This window comes from Bactrocera neohumeralis, chromosome 6 (assembly GCF_024586455.1).
Source record: "Bactrocera neohumeralis isolate Rockhampton chromosome 6, APGP_CSIRO_Bneo_wtdbg2-racon-allhic-juicebox.fasta_v2, whole genome shotgun sequence".
NCBI lineage: Eukaryota > Metazoa > Arthropoda > Insecta > Diptera > Tephritidae > Bactrocera > Bactrocera neohumeralis.
In genome coordinates, this window is record NC_065923.1 from 18,488,608 (window position 1) to 18,509,053 (window position 20,446).

The following is a 20,446-nucleotide window of genomic DNA, read 5'->3' on the forward strand; positions in this document are numbered from 1 at the left end:
TTATTTATTTATAAGACGCCTATAAATGATTGGTGGATTTTCTGAGAACCTTTTTTGTAATATCCTCGCAGGCTTTGTTTTCGTATTTCGAAAAACTTCTATCAGGATTTTTTTATGTTTGGATCGAATACGGAAATAAAAAAAGGTTACTTTTATAAGTCAAATCTATTACGTATATCTGAAATAAAAACTTCATACAGACATTGCTTGGAAATAGCTGTCAGTTTTGATTTATATCTTTGCCTGTGAATTAAATAAAAATTGTTGTTATAAATTTTGTAATTGAAAATTTTATAAGTTGTTTTTTACAATCTTGACTAAGTATTTTGAAACTATTAAGGCAGAATAAGGAAACTCGGAAAATATATAACTTGCAAGGCGGCGTCAAAGAACCAATATTCTCATAAAATTCGAAAAGCAAAAAAAAAAAACACAAGAGAACAACAGATTGAGGATCGCTAGTGAAGAAATCAAGAAAGCGCAAAATCTTTCACAGCCTAAGTATTGCTAAAAAAGTATCAAGTTTTTAGCACACTTGCAATACTCAAACGACGCCCAACGATGTCCAACGGCGCTCTGCCAAAGATCAAGACATCCAAATCATCGCTGAAGAGCAGCGAATGTCGCGAAGAGGCGAAAGTACAAAACTCCAATAGCGAATTCTCATTTGAGCTGAAACCAAAACCGAAATTGACTTGCATACCGGAAAATTGTAGTCAATTCTTTAGCGATTTGCGGTGAGTTGAGCGTTGCCGATTAAGTACCAGCTTTTGACTGATCACTGTAGTGAACCATTTTGCAGAAAAACACAATCGCTGAATGTGTCCAAGAAGACGGAGGTGCCGGAGAAATCGTGGTCCGTTTTGTTTATCGGCTCGAAGAGTAATCTGCATGCCAAAAATCTCATTATGTAAATGCGGCGCATGGGAATGGAGATGTCATACACCCAAAACAAGCTTTGACTAACTCACTTGTTGCGGAGGAGTTCTCTGCGTGAACTCTGGAAGCTAATGAAAATATTTTTTCTTTCAAAAATTATCGCTTGTGATAAGATGCAAAATTAATAAAAAATGATTTAGCAGATTTCACAGAAATCTTCGAACTTGTGTTTTAAATAGAATAGAGCACACAACTTTTTTGAAGTTAAAAATATTGATTAGTGAACAATGCGTTCGCCTTTTTCTTGTAGCTCCCTTCGTGTATTCCACAATTATCTTCAAATTTGGAAGATTTGATCTCAAATAATAAGAAAAATTAGCTAGCTTTCGATCTGTAGGTAGGAGTGCAGCTCTATCGGGCTCAATAAGCACTTGATCTCTACTCAAACTTTTTTTAGGAGTTGTCGCTGGAAGAGTCCCGATAAGTGACGATAGCTTTCGAAAATTTCTCACTTAAGTTCGATTAACATATGTATAACCACTAGAAATTAATCGTAATTACATACGAGCCCATGGAACTACCGCCAGGAAAAATTATATTTTTATTCCACATATAGTTTTGATATCCCTTATTGACACATGTTGTATATTTACACAGAACATAGTATTATAATTGACGAGTCGAACTTCTAAAACATGGCATTCGCGGATCTTCCAGCTCTCTTCATTCATTTAGATTATAAGCGACAAGCACTGCGGCATAGAAGATAATAAACTTGATAGTCCTTACTAAGAAACGCATTTTCGTCCGTTTTGCTGAATTGACTTTCTGGAGATTCTAAAGAAGTATCGTTAGAGCTGCTACAATTCCTCTGGCATTAATTTTTTATAATTAACAAAAAGTTTGATAAATTGTGTAGATATTTTTAAAAATTTGGAATTTTTACAAACTTGACATTTCTGCAGCTTACTGTTATGAAAATGAATAAAAATTCTTGAGAAAGTTCTTGAGAGCGACATCTATGGAGAAATGTATCATTAAGGAAAAATAATATATGCTTTCTAGAACCAAGTTTTCAGATCTTCTAATTGAAGGTTTAAAAGATGCAAGGAAGGAGTGTGAAATTTACGTAATTATTACGTATGCCGTAGTACAACGGAATTTAAACTTAATTTTTAGATAAACAAAGAAGGAATGAAAAGTAATTCCAAAAAACACCAGTGAGTAGTATCCGATCAAAGGTTTTTGTTTTTAGATATTTTGTAAGAAAGCTCTAATTAAATTCTTGTTTATATTGTCTGAATTGTGTTGTAACATCTCGGATGGTTCGATCTTATATATCTGTACAGAGTGACCTAAAATCCAATTTTATTTTCCTGCTTCATCTTGAGGTTGTATGAGAAATATTGGTTGACTTTGTCAACAGCGTTTCAGCAGTTTCTTTTATTCCCGGAATGGTTCAACGTGCAGTGAATCATTTTAAATCAAGGCAGTTGAGTATATTAGCAATATCTATTCCGGGTATGAGCTCTAAAGCTTAAAAAGCGAATGTCTATATTGTTTGCAGTATTATTTTCTCTCCAAACAGCAGCTCATTTATCGGGATTGCCAATAACGTCGTAAACTTTTTTACTTTTAAACCCTGAACAGAATATATTAGGTTAGGTTATATGTTAAGCCACGCATAGATCAGTTTTGGTCCATTCCGTTACCAGATGAAGTCAGCTGCTGGGTCCATGCGGAGTAGTCACACTTTAGGATGCCTGTGCTTGACGCGAAACTCGATCTGTCGACCCGGGCGTGTTTTGCTACCAGACAGTGATCAAGTTGTATTCCGATCATGTTCCTACAGTCTCTTCTTTCGAGTGCCAATATGAATTTTCTGTACTTCCTATCAGTCGTTTTGCACATGACTTTTGCAGTTTTCACCCAGGTACAGCATCTTTGGCAATCTCGTCTACTATTTCATTGCCCTCGATGCCTTTGGCAATTTGGCCTGGCACCCAGTAGAAGTGAAGCTGCCTGCTGCTAGCAACACTTTCCGCCGCTGCCCTGCCTTTCAAGATACTTCTGGCCGATATGCGATACTACGTTACTGCCTTGATTGTTGCTTGGCTGTCTACGTAGATGCTGACTCTGGAATTGCTTGCAGGTGCATTAGATGCCAGATTCGCAGCCTTCGAAATAGCAAATATACTAATAAAGGCTACCTTATGCCTAACTCTGGACGGTATATTCACGTATCAACTCCATCGTCCATTTTCGAGCCATCCGTATAGATATTCAGAGTGTTGCGCGTAGCTAACATACCTTTACGCCACTCACCTTTTTCTATGTTTGCTTTGAACATTCTTTCCCGGTTGAAAAGTGGAATCATGCAGTCGGTGTTTACCCAGCTGAGTTATGTCTGAAGGTTCTATATGTATGTTCTCCTGAAGCCAGTAGTCGTCCCGCCGATTTTGATGCACAGTTTTCAGCGAAGAGGTTTATAGGTGGCAGTTTTAGTACCAGTTCAAGAGCCGCCCTTAGAGTTATTCTTATAGCTCCCGTTATGCATAGCAGCAGCGAGCCTCTGAACCCTACACACAAAATATATGTATTATGTTTGCCACGATGTTTGTAACACCCAGAAGAAAAGAAATAGATCGTCTCTAGGTCGATTTAGCCATGTCCGTATATATAGAGCATCAGTTTTTGAAATTTCGGTCAGGTATTTTGCACCCGTTATTTTTTCACTAAGAAGCAGCTCAAATGTCTGATGTGCAGATATAGTATGCACATTAAAAAATATCATATAAGTAGGTAGCTCTTATGCCAATTGAACGATCGGGATAAATTGCTTGTATGGAAATGTGTCATGGGTTATTGTCTAAGACAATGAAGCTATCTTCGCAGAAACCGTTCAAATCGAGCCGCTATGGCATACAAACTGACCGACTAAAGTTTTTGCAAGGAATCTTTTGGATTTGTGAAGGGCTTTGAAGCAACAGAAGTTAACGTTTCTTCTTACTTTAGCTGAATCTCACTCACTTCTTTTGAAGCAAACGTCAAATCTACCACGATAATAACCAAAGACGATCACTCTTGTTAAAATAGATCTTACAAAATATTTTTGACATAAGTAAGTTTACTAAATTCGCAAAAACAAAAGTATTATTCGACTGCACGGCAGATGTAAGTTATTCAAAATAGCAGTAGAAGCTCATATCAACTTCATTAAACAAATTGCACGTACTTGTGTATATGAATGTACACTGTATGTGCATTTCTGTTTATGTACATATGTATATATGTACATTAGAAGTGAAAAATTTAAATTAATGGCACCCAAAGGTTAATAGATATATTTCTCAACAGCAAATAAATCAATATGATTTATGTTAAGTTTTGCGACAAAAAAATATTTTTATATACATACATACATATGTATACGGTACATTAGTAATAGATGGTATCCGGCATAGCTATACACATACATAAGTATGCAAAACAAATATTTATATATGTACATATGTGCATAGCAAAAGTACTAGATGTGATAACAGATCGCATTGCAAGCTTTGTTGAAAAAAAATAAAGCCTATAAAATTTAGCCTCTGTTTTTATTTTTGTTTTTGCAGTTTTCTGTTTTGTTTTCTCATTCTACTGAACGGTGTACCCCAGAATGCTTAAGAAAACAAATATGAATGTAGAACATACTTCCACGTAGGTATGAATTCATATATGCAGGTATATATGTACATTAGAGTGATTCAAAAAAAAAAAATTTTTTTTTCGTTTGGTACTCGGAAAAATAGGTTCCTAGACACCTCTAAGAAAGCCTCTCCAAATATGAGTTTTTAATTGTAACGGGAAGGTCCTCCTACATACAGTTTTCTATTTTTTCTTATTATCAGATAGAAAAATTTATATCTCGCTTCCAATTACTTGAAAAAATGTCTTGTTCCCCAGATTTTGTTGGAAATTGAATGCTCTACAAAAAAGGTCTATTAAGATTTTTTCGTAAACCCAAACTTTTAAAAGATATTAACAGTTAAAATTTGATTATTTTTTGGAAAATTTTTTATTTCTTATGAATTTTATAACTCAATGAAAAAAAAATATTATGAATAGATTTTTGGAGAGGCTTTCTTAGAGGTGTCTAGGAATCTATTTTTCAGAGTATCAAACGAAAAAAAAAATTTTTTTTTGATCCACCTTAATATGCATTGATGTTTGACGATGAATATCTCGTAAACGCTTAACTTAATCGAAAAATCATATAATCATTTTTAAAGAGCAGTAAATTTCCAACAAAACTGTGAGTTTCATCGTTCATAATAATTTTTTTTCATTGAGTTATAAAATTCATAAGAAATAAAAAATTTTCCCAAAAATAATCAAACTTTAACTGTTAATATCTTTTAAACGTTTGGGTTTACGAAAAAATCATAATAGACCTTTTTTGTAGAGCATTAAATTTCCTATAAAATCTAAGGAACAATATATTTTTTTAAGTAGTTGGAAGCGAGATATAAATTTTTCTATCTGATAATAAGAAAAAATAGAAAACTGTATGTAGGAGGACCTTCCCGTTACAATTAAAAACTAATGTTTGGAGAGGCTTTCTTAGAGGTGTCTAGGAACCTAGTTTTCCGAGTACCAAACGAAAAAAAAAATTTTTTTTTTTGAATCACTCTAATGTACATACATATATAGAGAATATACAAATATACATATATATCTAAGCATTTGATCTGGAGCGAAAAATTTGTTTAGACATAATTGTGAATTTGTATGTGAGTATGTTCGGGTCTTACCACAGCCAGCACATGTGCACAATATGAGTTCGCATAATATACCATAAATATACATAGACTTACATATATTCATACATATGTATTTATATATATGTATATAAAATCGATATTCGCATACTTGTTGAAATAGTATTTGAACTGGAGAAAACAAAAGTATTCCATGTGGGGTTGAATTTTTATAAAAATTTGAAATATTTATGCGATAAACTTTTTTTGATGATTTTTTATAGCTTTTGGTCAAATAGCAAATTAAGCGTGCCCGAAAAGTACAGATGTACTTATATGTACATACATATGTACATATGTATATTCACAAGAGTATGTAAGAATATTTATACCTGATGATCGAATATTAACCGGATTGCTAAAAAAGTTTTTGCAAAAGATTCAAGTCTTTTCGTACGACTGTATTATTGCCATCCCTATTACCCAAAACAAGAATCAAAACGTATTGAGTCGATCCATAAGAGATGATAAGATGCTCAGCTATCACTTTGATATCAGTAGCACGATTTCCAAACACTGCTTCTTCAACTTTTTCGATATTATCGTCATTGATAGAGGTGGATCGACGACTCACAAGTTTTCGAAGACTTCACGACCTTCATAGAATGCTTTGTGCGACTTGTTTTCATGATGAAGTAGACTCCTCAAAACATTTCTTTAACATTTTCAACGATTTCGTGATTTCAGTGGAAATTGATTCTTTTTATACCAAATGAGTTGGCTTCTATTCGCTTTGGTCTATAAATCTAAAATCAACCGTTCAAGGTTATGCGTGCTCCATCGTTTGCTGAGAACTATGATCAAAATACCGAACTCTAACTAAAAATCTATGCGAAACGCGAATAATAGATATGATGAACCCTTGTTAAGCTATACGTCCTAACTCCTAACACGTGAAAGGCTATCGATCCTCTTTTCACTGATATTTTCCAAAATTTGGATATCCTTCTTAGCATCGACCTTTTAACCCAACCTAACCTAACTTACTATTTCATGAATCAAATTCTACGATATACAATTTTTTTTAAATAACCATTATCTCCATTGAGTCCGAAAATCCACGAATATTAATACGATGTTACTCCATGAATTTAATAATGACTTTCGTTATTTCACCTTGAACCTAAAACAAATATTTACTTTTTTATTATGCAATATTTCATAGATTGGAATTAGTCATCGGTGTACTTTTTATTCATAAATATTCATATGTTCTACTTGTTCTCGAACCAATTTTATAAATTCAGCACATTATGGAAGCTGTGAAAAGACTTCGTTTATCACCACGCTTGTTATAAATTGTGCAGAATAAGTCATCCAAACCCCAAATGGCCTTCTTCGATGCCAAACAAAACTTCTAATACAATATCATGTGATACGCGCATGTGTTGGTGGTTTCGCACAATTTTCTGCCAATTCGTCATTTCAACTATGATTCATGGAATTGCAAATCAACGCTTTATTATTCAAAATTTGACAGAAAACGATTTGGTTTACGAACACGTTGTTTTTTTTGCAATTGTGTGTAAATAATTAGCTACCATTTCGGTTGAAAAAAGTTGACTCTATCAACGCATGCGTAATATCATTACGCACGCACATGTATGTAATGAGGTATAATTATGCTTCTGGGTAAACAGTTATAGTCGTAGGGCTGGAAACGTGAGTAACCGTTTTGCAAGATGCGGTAATCGACTCATGTGGAGCCTGGGATCAAAGCTAAAAGAGAGAACGCTTCAGCGGAGCCACTCCGACATACTATATTCGGTTTAAGGGTTCGCTAAAGTCTATTGCAGTGTCTGTTGACCAGAGGAGCGGGCGTCGGGTTAGAAACAAAGAAAAAAACGCAATAAACATTCCTATAATTTCGATAATTCACTAACAGATATTAACTATGGTAGTACGATCTGAACAATTTGCAAAGGGGTCTTGGACCTTATAAAATGTAAATAAAACGATCATTTACCCAAATGTAAACGAAGGTTGTTGTCTTGGCTAAATTCCCAAAAAAAAAATGACTTGGCTAAAAGTAAACAAAACAAAACCCAATCAAAAGAATCATTGACCCTAATAAATGTAAATGAAAGTGCCATTGAACACATAAAATGTAAAGAAAGGTGTTATTGACCACATAAGATGTAAACGAAAGGGTAATAGACCTAAATGTAAACAAACGTTTTTGGCTTTGTCAAAGGTTAACAAAGGTTTTTGTCCAAGTTAAATGCAAAACAAAGTTGTTCAACTGGCTAAAGGTGAACAAAGGGGTCAATCAATGAACACATAAAATGTAAAAAAAGGGTAATTGACCTTATGAAATGAAAACAAAAGGGTCTTTGAACGAAAATTAAACAAAGCTTTTTGACTTCACTAAAGTTAGATGTAAGAGGCATTGACACATGACCAAAGGTCAGTTGCACACGTTTTTTCCAAGAGACTGCACATAACTAGGAACCTCCGCCATCGGGCTATCATAAGATGTAGCTGTCATACAAAATTATTACTTTTTTATTTGACAATCTATCTTCACGAAATTTAACATTAACTATTGTCCAAGGCAACATTATAATCTACCGATATATTGTTCAGATCTTTTTATACCATTTTATGTTTTATGTTATAAGAAATGTCCCTGTGAAAGGCATGGAAGCTTCAATCAAGTTAATCCTTGGACATAATACTTATTATTTGCATTTTTAATTGCTTTTAAGATACGATAATATATTTACATATATATACAATTATTTCTGTTGAATCCTTATTTCAGCTGCCTGATCTTGAGTATCCAGCCTGTTTAATTGATTTCTAGTTGTCTTGAAAATTTTTGACCAAAACTTGTGTTTCATGAAGACATACATACATATATAATATTTTCTTCCTTCGGGAGCATTATTGACGATAACATTATATTAAGCTTAAATGGCCTCGTATATAATAGTGTGTTAGTTACAACTTAATCGATGAGGAATTGCTACTAAAAGTGTTTCTTCTATAAATAACAATCAAGTCACCAAAAGTTCTACCGCCTACACAACCTTAATCAAAATTTAATTATTGCTACCCAAAAATATTTTTTTAGCCGAAGGTATGTATGCTATATGAACTACAAAATAAAACATATTAAATACTAAAAAAAAGTTGTTGCTTTCGCGCACGAAATACTGTGAGTAATTTTCTTTACAAATATTTGCAATACACACAGAGTTGCACTTTGCTGGAATGCAATGCGGAAATATCGCTTTAGTTTTAAATTTAGAGCTCGCCTAGCACTATCCACCGGTAGCTAGCTACCACAAATTTATATTTATATACATACATACCTACAATGATATATGTATATACATAGACGCATGCACTTGAGTATATTAGCCAAATATAAGTGGATGCCTTTGGTAATGATAAGATAGCATCAGATGATATCAGCACGAGCACAAGACTTGCTGGCGGGCTGTTTCGCCTTACCTTTTAAAAATATAACTTAACTTTCGCATGTATGTAAGTATGTTGCCCCCATATATATGTATATGTAGTTACATATGTATGTATATTTATATTTATAACTTAAAAATTCTGTCGCAAATTTTAAGAAATAAATCAAGTAAAAAAGGTCGGAATATCACAAAAACATAAAATAGGAGGTCTGGGTATATACTGTCTGATAGAAGAATTTCTATGTTCGAACTAATAAATTAGCAAAACGCTTAGTTGGCAATAAATTGCAAGGCGTTTAATTTCTATTCCCGCTTCTAAGTGCTTAAGTCTTGATCTTCAAAACGCAGACAGTCAAGAAGAAAGTGTTGAGTTGTTTCCACGTCATCTTCTTCCATATAGCTTCTGCAGATGGCGTCTGGTAAGATTCCCAGCCTTACTGCGTGAACGTGAATAGAGCGATGACCCGTTAAAAATCAAAAACTAGCGAGAGGCTAGCGTTCGTGAGGACAAAGAGATTATAAGCTCTCTAGTACTCGATATTCGATCAAAAGGCTTTTCCGACAGCGCATGTACCGATGGTGGCCCAGCGCTGGCAAGCTTCCGCCAGGACCAGATATCTAGTAGTAGAACACAAGTGGTGCACTGGGGTACTTTTTCTTGCTAGCTCATCAGATATATAGTTTCCTGCGATTCCGCTGTGGCCTGGCACCCATAACAGTCTTATCACAAAGACACTCGATGCAATTGATAACGATGCACTCTTTGATCAGCCCTGAACGGACTGCTAATGAGTTCAAGGCTAGTATCAACGCTCTACTACTTAAGTGGATGGTCTATAAATGAGGCTGAATTCCGGAGCAGCAAATACCTTAATGGCTGCAACCTCAGCCTGGAAGACACTGCAATAGTCAAGTCTGAAGGTGGAATTGATAGAGGGCTCTTAACAGTAAACCGCTACACAAATCTTTCTCATAAGCTTTAAACCATCCGCAAAGGAGCTCATTGCCCCTCTCCTCCCACGAATTCTTCCCACCCACAAATCCCTCGTCATTATATGGGAAAAGAAGGAGTCTCCATAGTTCGGTTTGGAGATTCCATGATCCAAGTGATCCGTTATAAAATCAAAGTGAGTGAGGGTTTCCGAGTGTTAAGACAGAGGTTCCTTTAGGAACCCAGACTCTCTGAGTCTGATGGCAACTCTCGCAGTCATATACCTTTTGACGATGTCTACGGCGAAATGTGCAAGATGGCGTTAAGTGCACCACACTAAGCGTCGCCCGCTGAGCGCTCTCGAGTTTCTTTGCATGTGCAGTTTTTTCACCACATAAAGACTATATTTTATACAAAGTTAGGTATAAAGTTACGAGGATTTAGATGAAAGGTGTCGCATCTTAAAGGTGGTAAACGTGAAAGAACCTGTAGGAATTTAATATTGTGTACCATATTAGACAATAACTCGTTTTGGATTGTATTGAGAGTCTAAGTAGTATTCTAGGGACTGTTCATACTGAGTTAAACAATACTGAATATAAGTGTCTATACTTCTAGAAATTCCTATAACAAGAGAGATCATTAAGTCAAAACATAAATGAGCTTAGTCGAGGTTCTTTTCTCCCTATAAGGTAAAATGTCGCCTTTATGGTATAATTGATAGCGTAGTTAATAAAAACAGAAGTAAATTATATATTCATATGTAGACTACTTTGGCGTTGCACTTGTTTAACTTGAAGATGAGTATTAGAAGTAGGTATTTCGGGAAGAAATTTGCAGAATTTGATGTTTGAGAAGCCAATTATTGAATTTGCAAAGTTATTATATGCTTTGGTTTAAATATATTGAACATAAGAGAGCTCAAAATACTGCTCTTTAGAAAAACACACTGACATAACTAACTACCCTTGTATACATGTAGCGATTTTATGTTGAAAGGTCAAAGGTGCACACCAAATGATAGTACTAGTCATCGCGACAGATTTCATTGAAAGAAAATAGTTAATTATTTGCGACGCCAACATTGTTATGTGTGAACAATTAAAAGTTCTGAATGTCAAAGGGTTCAAATAAAACTTTATTAGCTCAAAAAATATACAATTCTAGAAGCATATATCTATGTAAAACTGTATATACATATGTACATATATATAAGAGAACACGTGTGGAACGCCTCAGTTCTTAATTGAATTATTGAAAGAAATCAGGTCAAGCGAGGAAGGAGCAAATGATGGAAAGTGAAAGATTGATAAATGAGCAATGAGTGCAAATAATTGTATACTTCATAAAATCTCACGTCTTAATATTCCAAAATGTGAATGAAACTTAACACATTTTGACCTGCGATCGGGCGTATCTACATATGATAGTAGTGTGACATCGCACGGTATCGTAAACGGAGGCTAGCCGTCGTATTCTTATCTTGCTTAATTATTGAAATTGCTTTCAAATTTCAATTGCCGGCAACGAGCTAATTTTTTGCTCGACTTTCAGTTGCCAGATGCTGCACACGTTTCTACAACAATGATGTCATCATAGCGCAAATATGTTCGTATGTAAGCGGTGGGCAATAAGAAAAAGTAAAATTGAAATAAAACACTATGTAAACATATAATTTATTTACAAGTGCTTGTAGGCCTCAAAAGTCATATTCAGAATGAACAAACTTAAAGTGTTTGCAAATATTAGATTTCGATTTCATATATGTATTTGTGTGATAATCTTGGGACGATTCGCTGAATCGATATTTCGTCATAAATGTAGCTTATATTTTTCTGAGCGATGATCAATTTTTGTTGATATTACGAGAGCATACAATTATGCATTTTAAATATCATTTACAATTAGGAATGGATGTTAAAAAAATATAAAAATGTGGTTTCTAATAATATATCGGTCCCAAAACACTATTTGGAAGAGGTTGGCTTAGATTTCAAAACCACTTCGAACAATATTTCTTATGCACATAATTTCGAGCAGTTGAGCTTTTTATCATTACCTAATAATTAGAACGATCGCCGTGTGACAAGCGCATGATAAATAACTTTTTCAATTGCTATCTGAACTTGTTTGAGAACTCAACTTTAATAGATGACACACTACACTCAATACTAGATGTGTGTTCGATACCACAACAGTTCTCAGACATGTTGCGTAATGATTTATTTTCGATTTCTTAGTAGTAAAAAAGTCTTGATATTCCCATGTAAATACCATACATATAATAGTATAATAATATTTCCGCAAAGCAGATAGAAAATAGTATGTATATGGAATCCGAATAACAAGTGATTTTTTAGAGGTGTTATTTACAATGAGATAATATTTTTTCGGCGTGGTCTTTTTAACAGTTGTTACTTGATATACAGGAACACATATGCTTAGTTTGAATTGTCATTTTATAATTAACGGACTTACTGCAACGTTTTTCCAAAATAATGACACGACGCAACCCTCGCTTTTCCAATATTGGGTCGACATAATCGCCCAGCAGAGTTGGTAATTCGAACAACCATGGAACGGACAGTGCGCACAAAATATGCTATTGATGCTGTGAAACAGAGTATTGAAGAAAACCCGATTCAGCACATTCGTCATCAGGCGCAACAATTGGGAACTATGACCATTCACTTTGTGGAAGATTTCGCGGGAGTATCTTCATTTGTGGTTTTACAAAATCCGACTGGTGTAAAAATTGAGGCCATCACATCTGTGTCGAAAACGAAATGGCCGCCGATTCAGTTTTTCACAAGAAAATATTGCCCTGAAACTCATTTTTCGTTGGATGGGGCGCCATTAAACAAAACTGTGGAATGTGAAATGATGATGATCCACAAGCCATGATTAAAGACTTTTTCGTGCCTTAATTGTAAGATGCTGCTGTGAACGACATTTGGTTTCAACAAGATGGTTTCATACAAGGTGGGTTCAAAAGTAAACAGGACTTAAAAAAAAAAACAGTTTTTTCGGCAAAATCAATTTATTTTATTCAAAATACTTAGTCTCTGCTGCTTCAATACAGCTTTTTGTATGGTCCAAAAGCACGTTGAAAGAGTGTTTTAGCACGTTGGCCGGTATGGCCGCCAGTATGCCGGTGCAAGCCTTTTGAATGGACTCTACGTCTGCATAACGCTTTACTTTCATGGGCAAATGCATTTTTCCGAAAAGGGAGAAGTCGCACGGTGCCATATCAGGTGAATATGGGGAGTGGCTAATGGTTAAAATGTGATTTTTAGTCAAATCATCGGTCACAAGCGTCGAAATATGATTGTGATTCTGAGCAATTTTTGGTCGTCAGTCAATTTGTGCGGAAAAAACCGTGCACACATCATTCGTAAGCCCAAATGTTCGGTAAAAATGCGATAAATCGATGTTTTGGAGATGTTCAATTCCATTTCCATGAATTTGCATGATGATTTCGGCTGATTTTTGATGAATTCACGCACAGTTTCCTCCTCACGACTTCTTCACTTCCAAACGATGAGATGTCATGAAATTTTCACTGGACAATCGATACAGATAGCAGATTCTAACGCACCAGTCGACATATAGATGGCGCCACCAGGGGCGCTAGATTCAAAAAGTCCTGTTTACTTTGGAAAGCACCTTGTATACTAACTTTTAGGAGACGCATTATCTCGTGTCGTGGGCTGGTGGCGTGGCCTCTAAGATTGTGCGATTTAATACCGCTGGGCTATTTTTTGTGGAGTTATGTGAAGTCGCTTGTCTCCGGAGAGAAACTCGAGATGATTGATGTCTTGGGAGAGAATATTTTGCGTATTACTGCTATAAAGAGTGCTTGAAAAATTGGGCCTATCGGTTGGAAAATGTTCGAGGCAGCCCCGGCGGTCACTTGCCTGAAATCGAATTTAAAACATAAAATGCGTTTTATTTCTTCTTGAAAATCACATGTATAAAAAAATACCCTTTATAACTAATCTTCAATTTGGCTGAAAATGTTAAGCTACACAAAATAAATAAGAGAAAACTTTGAGATAAAATCTTGATTTCGCTATGGACGAGTTTTGGCTGATGCTATTGGGTATTACATTTCATAAGACATGGTACAAAATTAAAGAAGAGCCCCTGAACTCATCGATACCTCTTGATATTCTCGATATTTATGAAAATATATTTTTTTCAAAAGGGCATGAATATTTTATTTTCATTATTTGAATTCTTGGTATACTATTTTTTGTGTGTAATTGGTAGTCCAAAGATGGTTTTTGGTTAATTAAAGGTTTTCATATTCTCAATCAGTATTAAAAAATGTTAAAAAACTTATCAGACGCCATTCGCGAAAGTTGTTTGGAAGAATACGAGGTAGATAAAATTTCCTTTTGATTGTCGTACTTTTTACCAGAAGCTTGGTTTTCACACCTTACACCTTATATTGCTATCCAAAGGCAGACTTGTGATGGTTCTCTTTTTAAAAAACTCTGACTTTGGCTTCTAAAATAAAATCCATATTAGAATAAAATCTTCTTTACTAGTAAAAGAGCTTATATGCAGAGTAATAACTTTGACGATTTGTGTACTGAAACAGATTCCATGTCAGAACTTTTAACAGCAGAATTGTACGATTCACAAGTCTCTACAAACAACCATATACTTTCTAGGTAAAGTATAAGTAATGGAGGAGCCCACTCAAAAACGTCAAACACGCTGATTAATAAATGCTATTTGCTACAAAACTTTTGCTTTTGCATAAAGACGACAAATATTTGTGCAGTTGCAGTTTACTTAGCGATGATTAAAAGGCACTGCAATAGCGCATGAAGTCAGTGCAGTGGAAGCGACAGAAATGGTGAAATGTTTGTGTAACACATATGACAATAATTCGCAGAAATTAGTGGCTAAGAATAGCTGAAAGAATGTAGCCAGTGGCAAAAATGGCAAATGATGATGAGTCGTTAATACATGATTAGCTGAAAATAATCTCAATATTGAGACATGACAGGAATAGATAAATAGTTTTATTGGTTATATGTAATTCAGTGAGTTCGAAAAGCTAAATCTTTGGAAAAACAAGAAGAAACATTAAAACATTGTAAAAAGATCTTTTCATTGATTTTGTAAGGCAGATAAGTATATATTTTGTAAAGCTTCGATCTTAACAATCTGTACGGAGATGCTTTGGATAATAATTTGTGTCAAAATTCGTGAAAATATCTTGTCAAATCAAAAAGTTTCCTACAGAAGGGCTTGATTTGTATTGGGCAGTTTGTAAGGCAGCTATATGTTAAAGTGACCCGATCTTTAAAATATATTTGAAGATTGTAGATTTGCTTTGGATAATAATTTGTGAAAATATCTTGACAAATAAACAAGCTTTCCATATAAGGGTTTGACTAGGATCGGTCAGTTTGTATGACAGCTATATGCTATAGGGGTCGATCTGAAAAATCTGAATCTGTTTGGAGTTTGTAAAGTTGCTTTAGACAATAATTTGTGAAGAAATCTTGTCAAAAAAAGTTTTCCATAGAAAGGTTTGATTAGAATCAATCAGTTTCTATGGCAGCTATATGTTACAGAGATCCGATCTGAAAAATATGTACATTGGGAGATTGTAGCGTTGTCTTGGACATCAATTTGCATGGCAGCTATATGTTATAGTGGTCTGATATCGGCGATTCTGATAAATAAGCAGTTGCTTGGAAGAAAAGGAAAGGACTTGTGCAAAATAATATCGATAGCTCAAAAACTGAAGGGTTTGTTCGTATATATACTGACCGACATGGCTCAATCGGCTTAGCTTGACACGCTGATTCTTTATACGGTGTTTTTTCTTTCATTTCTGAGTAGTAATAAGAAACATTTGGATCTATATAACCGGAGGAGAACCCGAATTTTAACTGGTTAAAGATAGTCAACTCCGCAGCATGCCTCAATATTGTTTAGGGAATGTCTTCTATAGCTACAATAACAATTTTACTAGAAGAGGAAGGAATTTTCGAACGAACTTGGTAGGGAGAATAGAATTTTGTAGTTCTTAGAAACTTAGAGATCCCTTAATATTCGTTGGTGTGAACAGAGCATTATTCTGAGTATCATTCATGCAATGAAATTATAAAACAAAAAAATTTGAAATATTAAACTTCTTAATGACACAGAGCAGAGATTCAACTAATTCAATTGGAAACAATTGTGAAGAGATTAAGCAACTTAAACTAACTAAAAAATTATGAAATTCTGTAGACAAAAATTATTCCTAATTTCATGATAATTATGTGAGACTAAAACTAATGAGTACAAATTATTGCTAATGAGGAACTAATACAAGAGATTATTCGAAGCTCATTGGGGTATCAGTAGCACCTCAACTGTATACTAGCTGTATGTAGAGGTGCATATGTATATACATATATGATTTCAAGTGTATTCAGCCAAATATCTAGTATATACGTATGTATGTACATGTAGTATGTTTAATCAAACCCATCAAACTTGGTTGCACTCAATAAAGGGGGGTCTAAGGCACTTTTTTTTAGCTTTGAGCAGCTCAAATGAAAGCAATAAAAGTTGTATTTAACACTTTTGATTGGCAGCCAAAGTGGGTGAGTAAGGCAAATGCGCTGTTATGTGATGTTCATTGCATTGTGGCGCTGAAAGATGCGCCACATGAGAAGACACAGAGAAACATGTGCACATAGAGTGCACGTCCATGGAAGTGTGGAGTGTGAAAATAATGTAGATGTAAACAATTTTGCAATTTTTTGCCTTAGCGCACTTCAGCTTTTATAAAAAAGCAATTTAATTTTTTTGCAATGCCGTTAAATTTGATTGAAGAAACTTTTTTTTTACTATCACGCATTTTTTACGAATTTTGTTTCATGTAACTTTTTTAAAAGCGAATTTTAAAATGTTACATATAGAAAGCTTAAGATACGACATGGGAATAAAGAGTTTTTTACTAAAAATCATTTTATTCACAACCAATAGAGCTCTGAACCTAAAGTCTTTAAGGAAATTGTGGACATAATCCACTTTGCTTTATTCAGAGGAACTACTTGCAATATTTAGTAGGCCTTTGTTTCAAGCCGATAAAGGTATCAATGAAAATTTATGAAAATGTTTCAAGACCGTGGATGATGAGTATAGTAACACCATAAGTTGGATTTCCGAAATGATATAAGGCCTAGTAAAAAGAAATCCATTATTTTTGTATTAAAAGGTTTTATTTGGCATAGTTAGAATGACCCGAATATGTTCGGTTTTATTCGACAACTTGTTTGCCATTTTGAAAGTAATTTCATAATAACCCTCTCATGTATATCCTTGCCTCTATTGGAAAAGCATTGATCAGGCGATTTCCACAAGCTCCTCTTGAGGAGAATTTTCCAAAATCATTTGCTATAAAAGGAATTACTACCTGTTCCTAACCTCACTTGGTCCTAGGTCCGGAACACAAAGGTAGGTCCGGGTGAAGCAGAGGACGAGGAAGACCTCTACTCCGTTAAAAAGACCAGTTGAAAATCTGGCTACACTTGGAATATCGAATTGGCGCCAAACAGTGAAAAGGAAGGACGACTGGCGCACTGTTGTAAACTCGGTATAACCGCGTAAGCGATGTCTACGCCAATAAAGAAGAAGAAAGTTGTCTGGTAATTTTTGCCCCACCATTAATTCAGTAAATCATGCCATACGCAAAAAACTAAACGCCATATTCTTAACATTTATCATTTGTACGATTTCAATTGAAGTTTTGACAGTTTTCAATCAAATGATTGATGGAAGAAAAAGCTTCGTTTGACAATTCATTTGAATTAGAAGGCAAAGGCCTTTCGTTAAATACATGGATTTCAAATGTTTAAATGATTTTTTAGCAATTAAGTGAATAACAGTGTATATTTCTACTATAGGATTGAGTCTAAGTATGCAAGTAAAAGCAACATTTATTTTAAGGAAATATTTCATTTATGCAATTAATTTCTTTTCGCAAGAAATTTATATCAATGAACACATATAAACACTCTAGCTCATACTTTTATTAGAAAATATTTTATTTTTGTTTTCGTTATGCGGACAAGAATTCAAAATATTTAGTTATGGACATTAGCTCAGAGAGTCACTAGAATTTTTCCGGTTGTATGTACACTTTACTGTAATTCTAACAATAAAAATCTTAATACATGATTAATTAATTCAATATGAATTTATGAATATGTACATTAGGGTGTACTGCCACATGTCATAGAAGATATTTTATTCATTGTTATTATTTTCAGTTATTAAAATCAAAGTTTAAAAGAGAATTTATGAAAGTTGTCAACAAAAAAATTTCAGAAAAATTAAAATTGAATTTTTATTTTCAATTCGAAGATAATTTTTTAAAAATCGGCTTTTGCAAAACTGCCGCATTGGATATTTTTCTAACTCAGGACTTAAAATAAATTTTGTAGCAGAGCTTAAGAACGGCTGATATGTAGAGACGATTGAAGATTTTTGAAAATATACTTTGAGTCGTCATGGGGATTCGATCATATGACCGATTTCATTACTCAATTTAATCTTCCCTCACTTGGTGTTATAACAATTTCTCTTTTCCCCACAGCTAAATAACTCTGGATTTAAATCGATACCAAACTGAATTGGAAGGTTATTGAAAAAATTGGAAGATCATTGAAAAATGGACAAATAAAGCGTAGCAAGTACTTTGTATTTATGTGGATGTATACGACCGTTGTTAGGCCAATTCGTAGCACTGCGCTGCACAGCATCAAAGAAACTCTATACTTAATATCAGAAAACCTCGAGTAGTACAGAGAGGAGCGTGTGCAGGGGTTATCGGGGCTATTAAGTCATGTCCGTCTGATGGTCTCAATATACTCTTGCATCTGCTGCCCATAGACGGCTTGTAATAGGAAAGATTATGGATATAGCGTCATCCTGAATCAGCTAAACATAAGTAAAACAGACAATATTCTTCCAAGGTTAGATGTCAAAGCCCCATCCGGGTGAGGATATTCTCTAAACGTTAATGGATAAGAAGTTTAGTAGGAGAGAATAACAGCCTCTATTTATACCGAAAGGTCCAAAATGTACTGCGAAGTAAGGGCGCATGTTTCTACGAAGATCTCTAAATCTCTCTCCCTATCCGACTACCAAACTCAGAGAGCACCCTCCAAGCGGAAGTCCCGGTAGTGAAAAAGCAGACGAGTTGATAAACTACGAGCCTTTCAAGACCAATCCAAAGCGGAGTTAATGCCATGTCCGCTGGTAAAAATCAAATGAGAGCTTTATACTTACTTAGAACAAATGGGTCAGTGTAGACGGAAATCAATACCCAACTGCAAGATAACGAAGCAGTTATGTCCAAAGTATGAAAAGTCCACATGAGCAGTTTGGAAAACAGGCGCTAAAAATTGGTCTGCTCTATAACAATACTTGTTGCAGCTGCAAGCTATAAGGGAATAAGGAAACAGTTTTCCACTTTGTGTGTGAAGGTCCAGCTCTAACACAAACCATATACAGAATATTTGGAAGACATCAGGCACCAAACCTTGAATGGCTGCCCACAAAAAGCATAGCAACATAAGTAGTTTTATTGAGAGCTCCAAATGGTTTGAGCGCTAAGTTGAAACGAGATAAGAATATATTCATAGGTCCGAAGATAGTGCAAATGCAAAAAGTTATCTATATAAGGGCTGGATGTTGATCGATCAGTTTGTAAGACAGCTACATCTGTATATATATGTTATACTAAAGAGAATCGATATAGACGGTTCTAGCAAATAAGTAGCTTCTTTGAGAAAAAAGGACGTTTGCAAGGTTTGCATAAAAACTGAGGAATTAGTTAGTGTATAAAAAAGAGCTATCCAGATGAATATGGCTAAATCGACTCGGTTGGTCACTCTGATCAGTTATACATATTCTGGTTGATACAAACTTCATGGCACACTTAATGTATCCTTTTTTTTGTATAAATTTATATTGCCAGTACAAAACTTTCTATTTTAGTATATTTTTTATCGAATGATTTTTGTATATTTTTAGCAAATAGGATCACCCTCATATTTGTGATGCATTTCATTTTAATAAAAAGTTTACAGATTTCTCCTTACATATAGATTCATATATCATACATCGAATATACATATGTACATATGTACATAACATATACTCGTAGGCAGCGCCATATATATTTCTACGATCGCCTTAATGACTTAAACCCGTTTTGAATGGCACATGGCGTGTGCAACGCCAACAAACATTCCCGCGCCAAGTTATCGATAATTGATTTTGAATTAAAATTAATTACTGTGTTTAGCGCCAGACACTTGAAGTGCGTGCATTCAACACAACAACAAAAAAGGAAAGAAAATTGCAATCAATTGGCGTGA

The 20,446-nt window shown here is 34.6% G+C and overlaps 1 protein-coding gene across 2 annotated transcripts; it reads left to right on the forward strand.

Moving 5' to 3' along the window:
* Positions 1-220: 220 nt before the first annotated feature.
* LOC126760994 (uncharacterized) lies at positions 221-1,047 on the forward strand. Of its 2 annotated transcripts, none has more exons than XM_050476847.1 (2): positions 221-737; positions 788-1,047. In XM_050476847.1, exons 1-2 carry the CDS (start codon positions 562-564, stop codon positions 912-914), a joined length of 303 nt encoding a protein of 100 aa, XP_050332804.1. In that variant the 5' UTR covers positions 221-561; the 3' UTR covers positions 915-1,047. The 2 variants fall into 2 exon arrangements, with proteins under 2 accessions (XP_050332804.1, XP_050332805.1); XM_050476848.1 differs by having other exon boundaries at positions 223-737; positions 803-1,047.
* The last annotated feature ends 19,399 nt before the right edge of the window (positions 1,048-20,446 follow it).

Excerpts from the sequence above, each read along its gene's own strand:
- LOC126760994 (XM_050476847.1), top strand. The coding sequence starts at position 562 with ATGTCCAACGGCGCTCTGCCAAAGATCAAGACATCCAAATCATCGCTG. Across the intron at positions 738-787 it reads CAATTCTTTAGCGATTTGCG|TGAACCATTTTGCAGAAAAA; the intron begins GTGAGTTGAGCG and ends TGATCACTGTAG.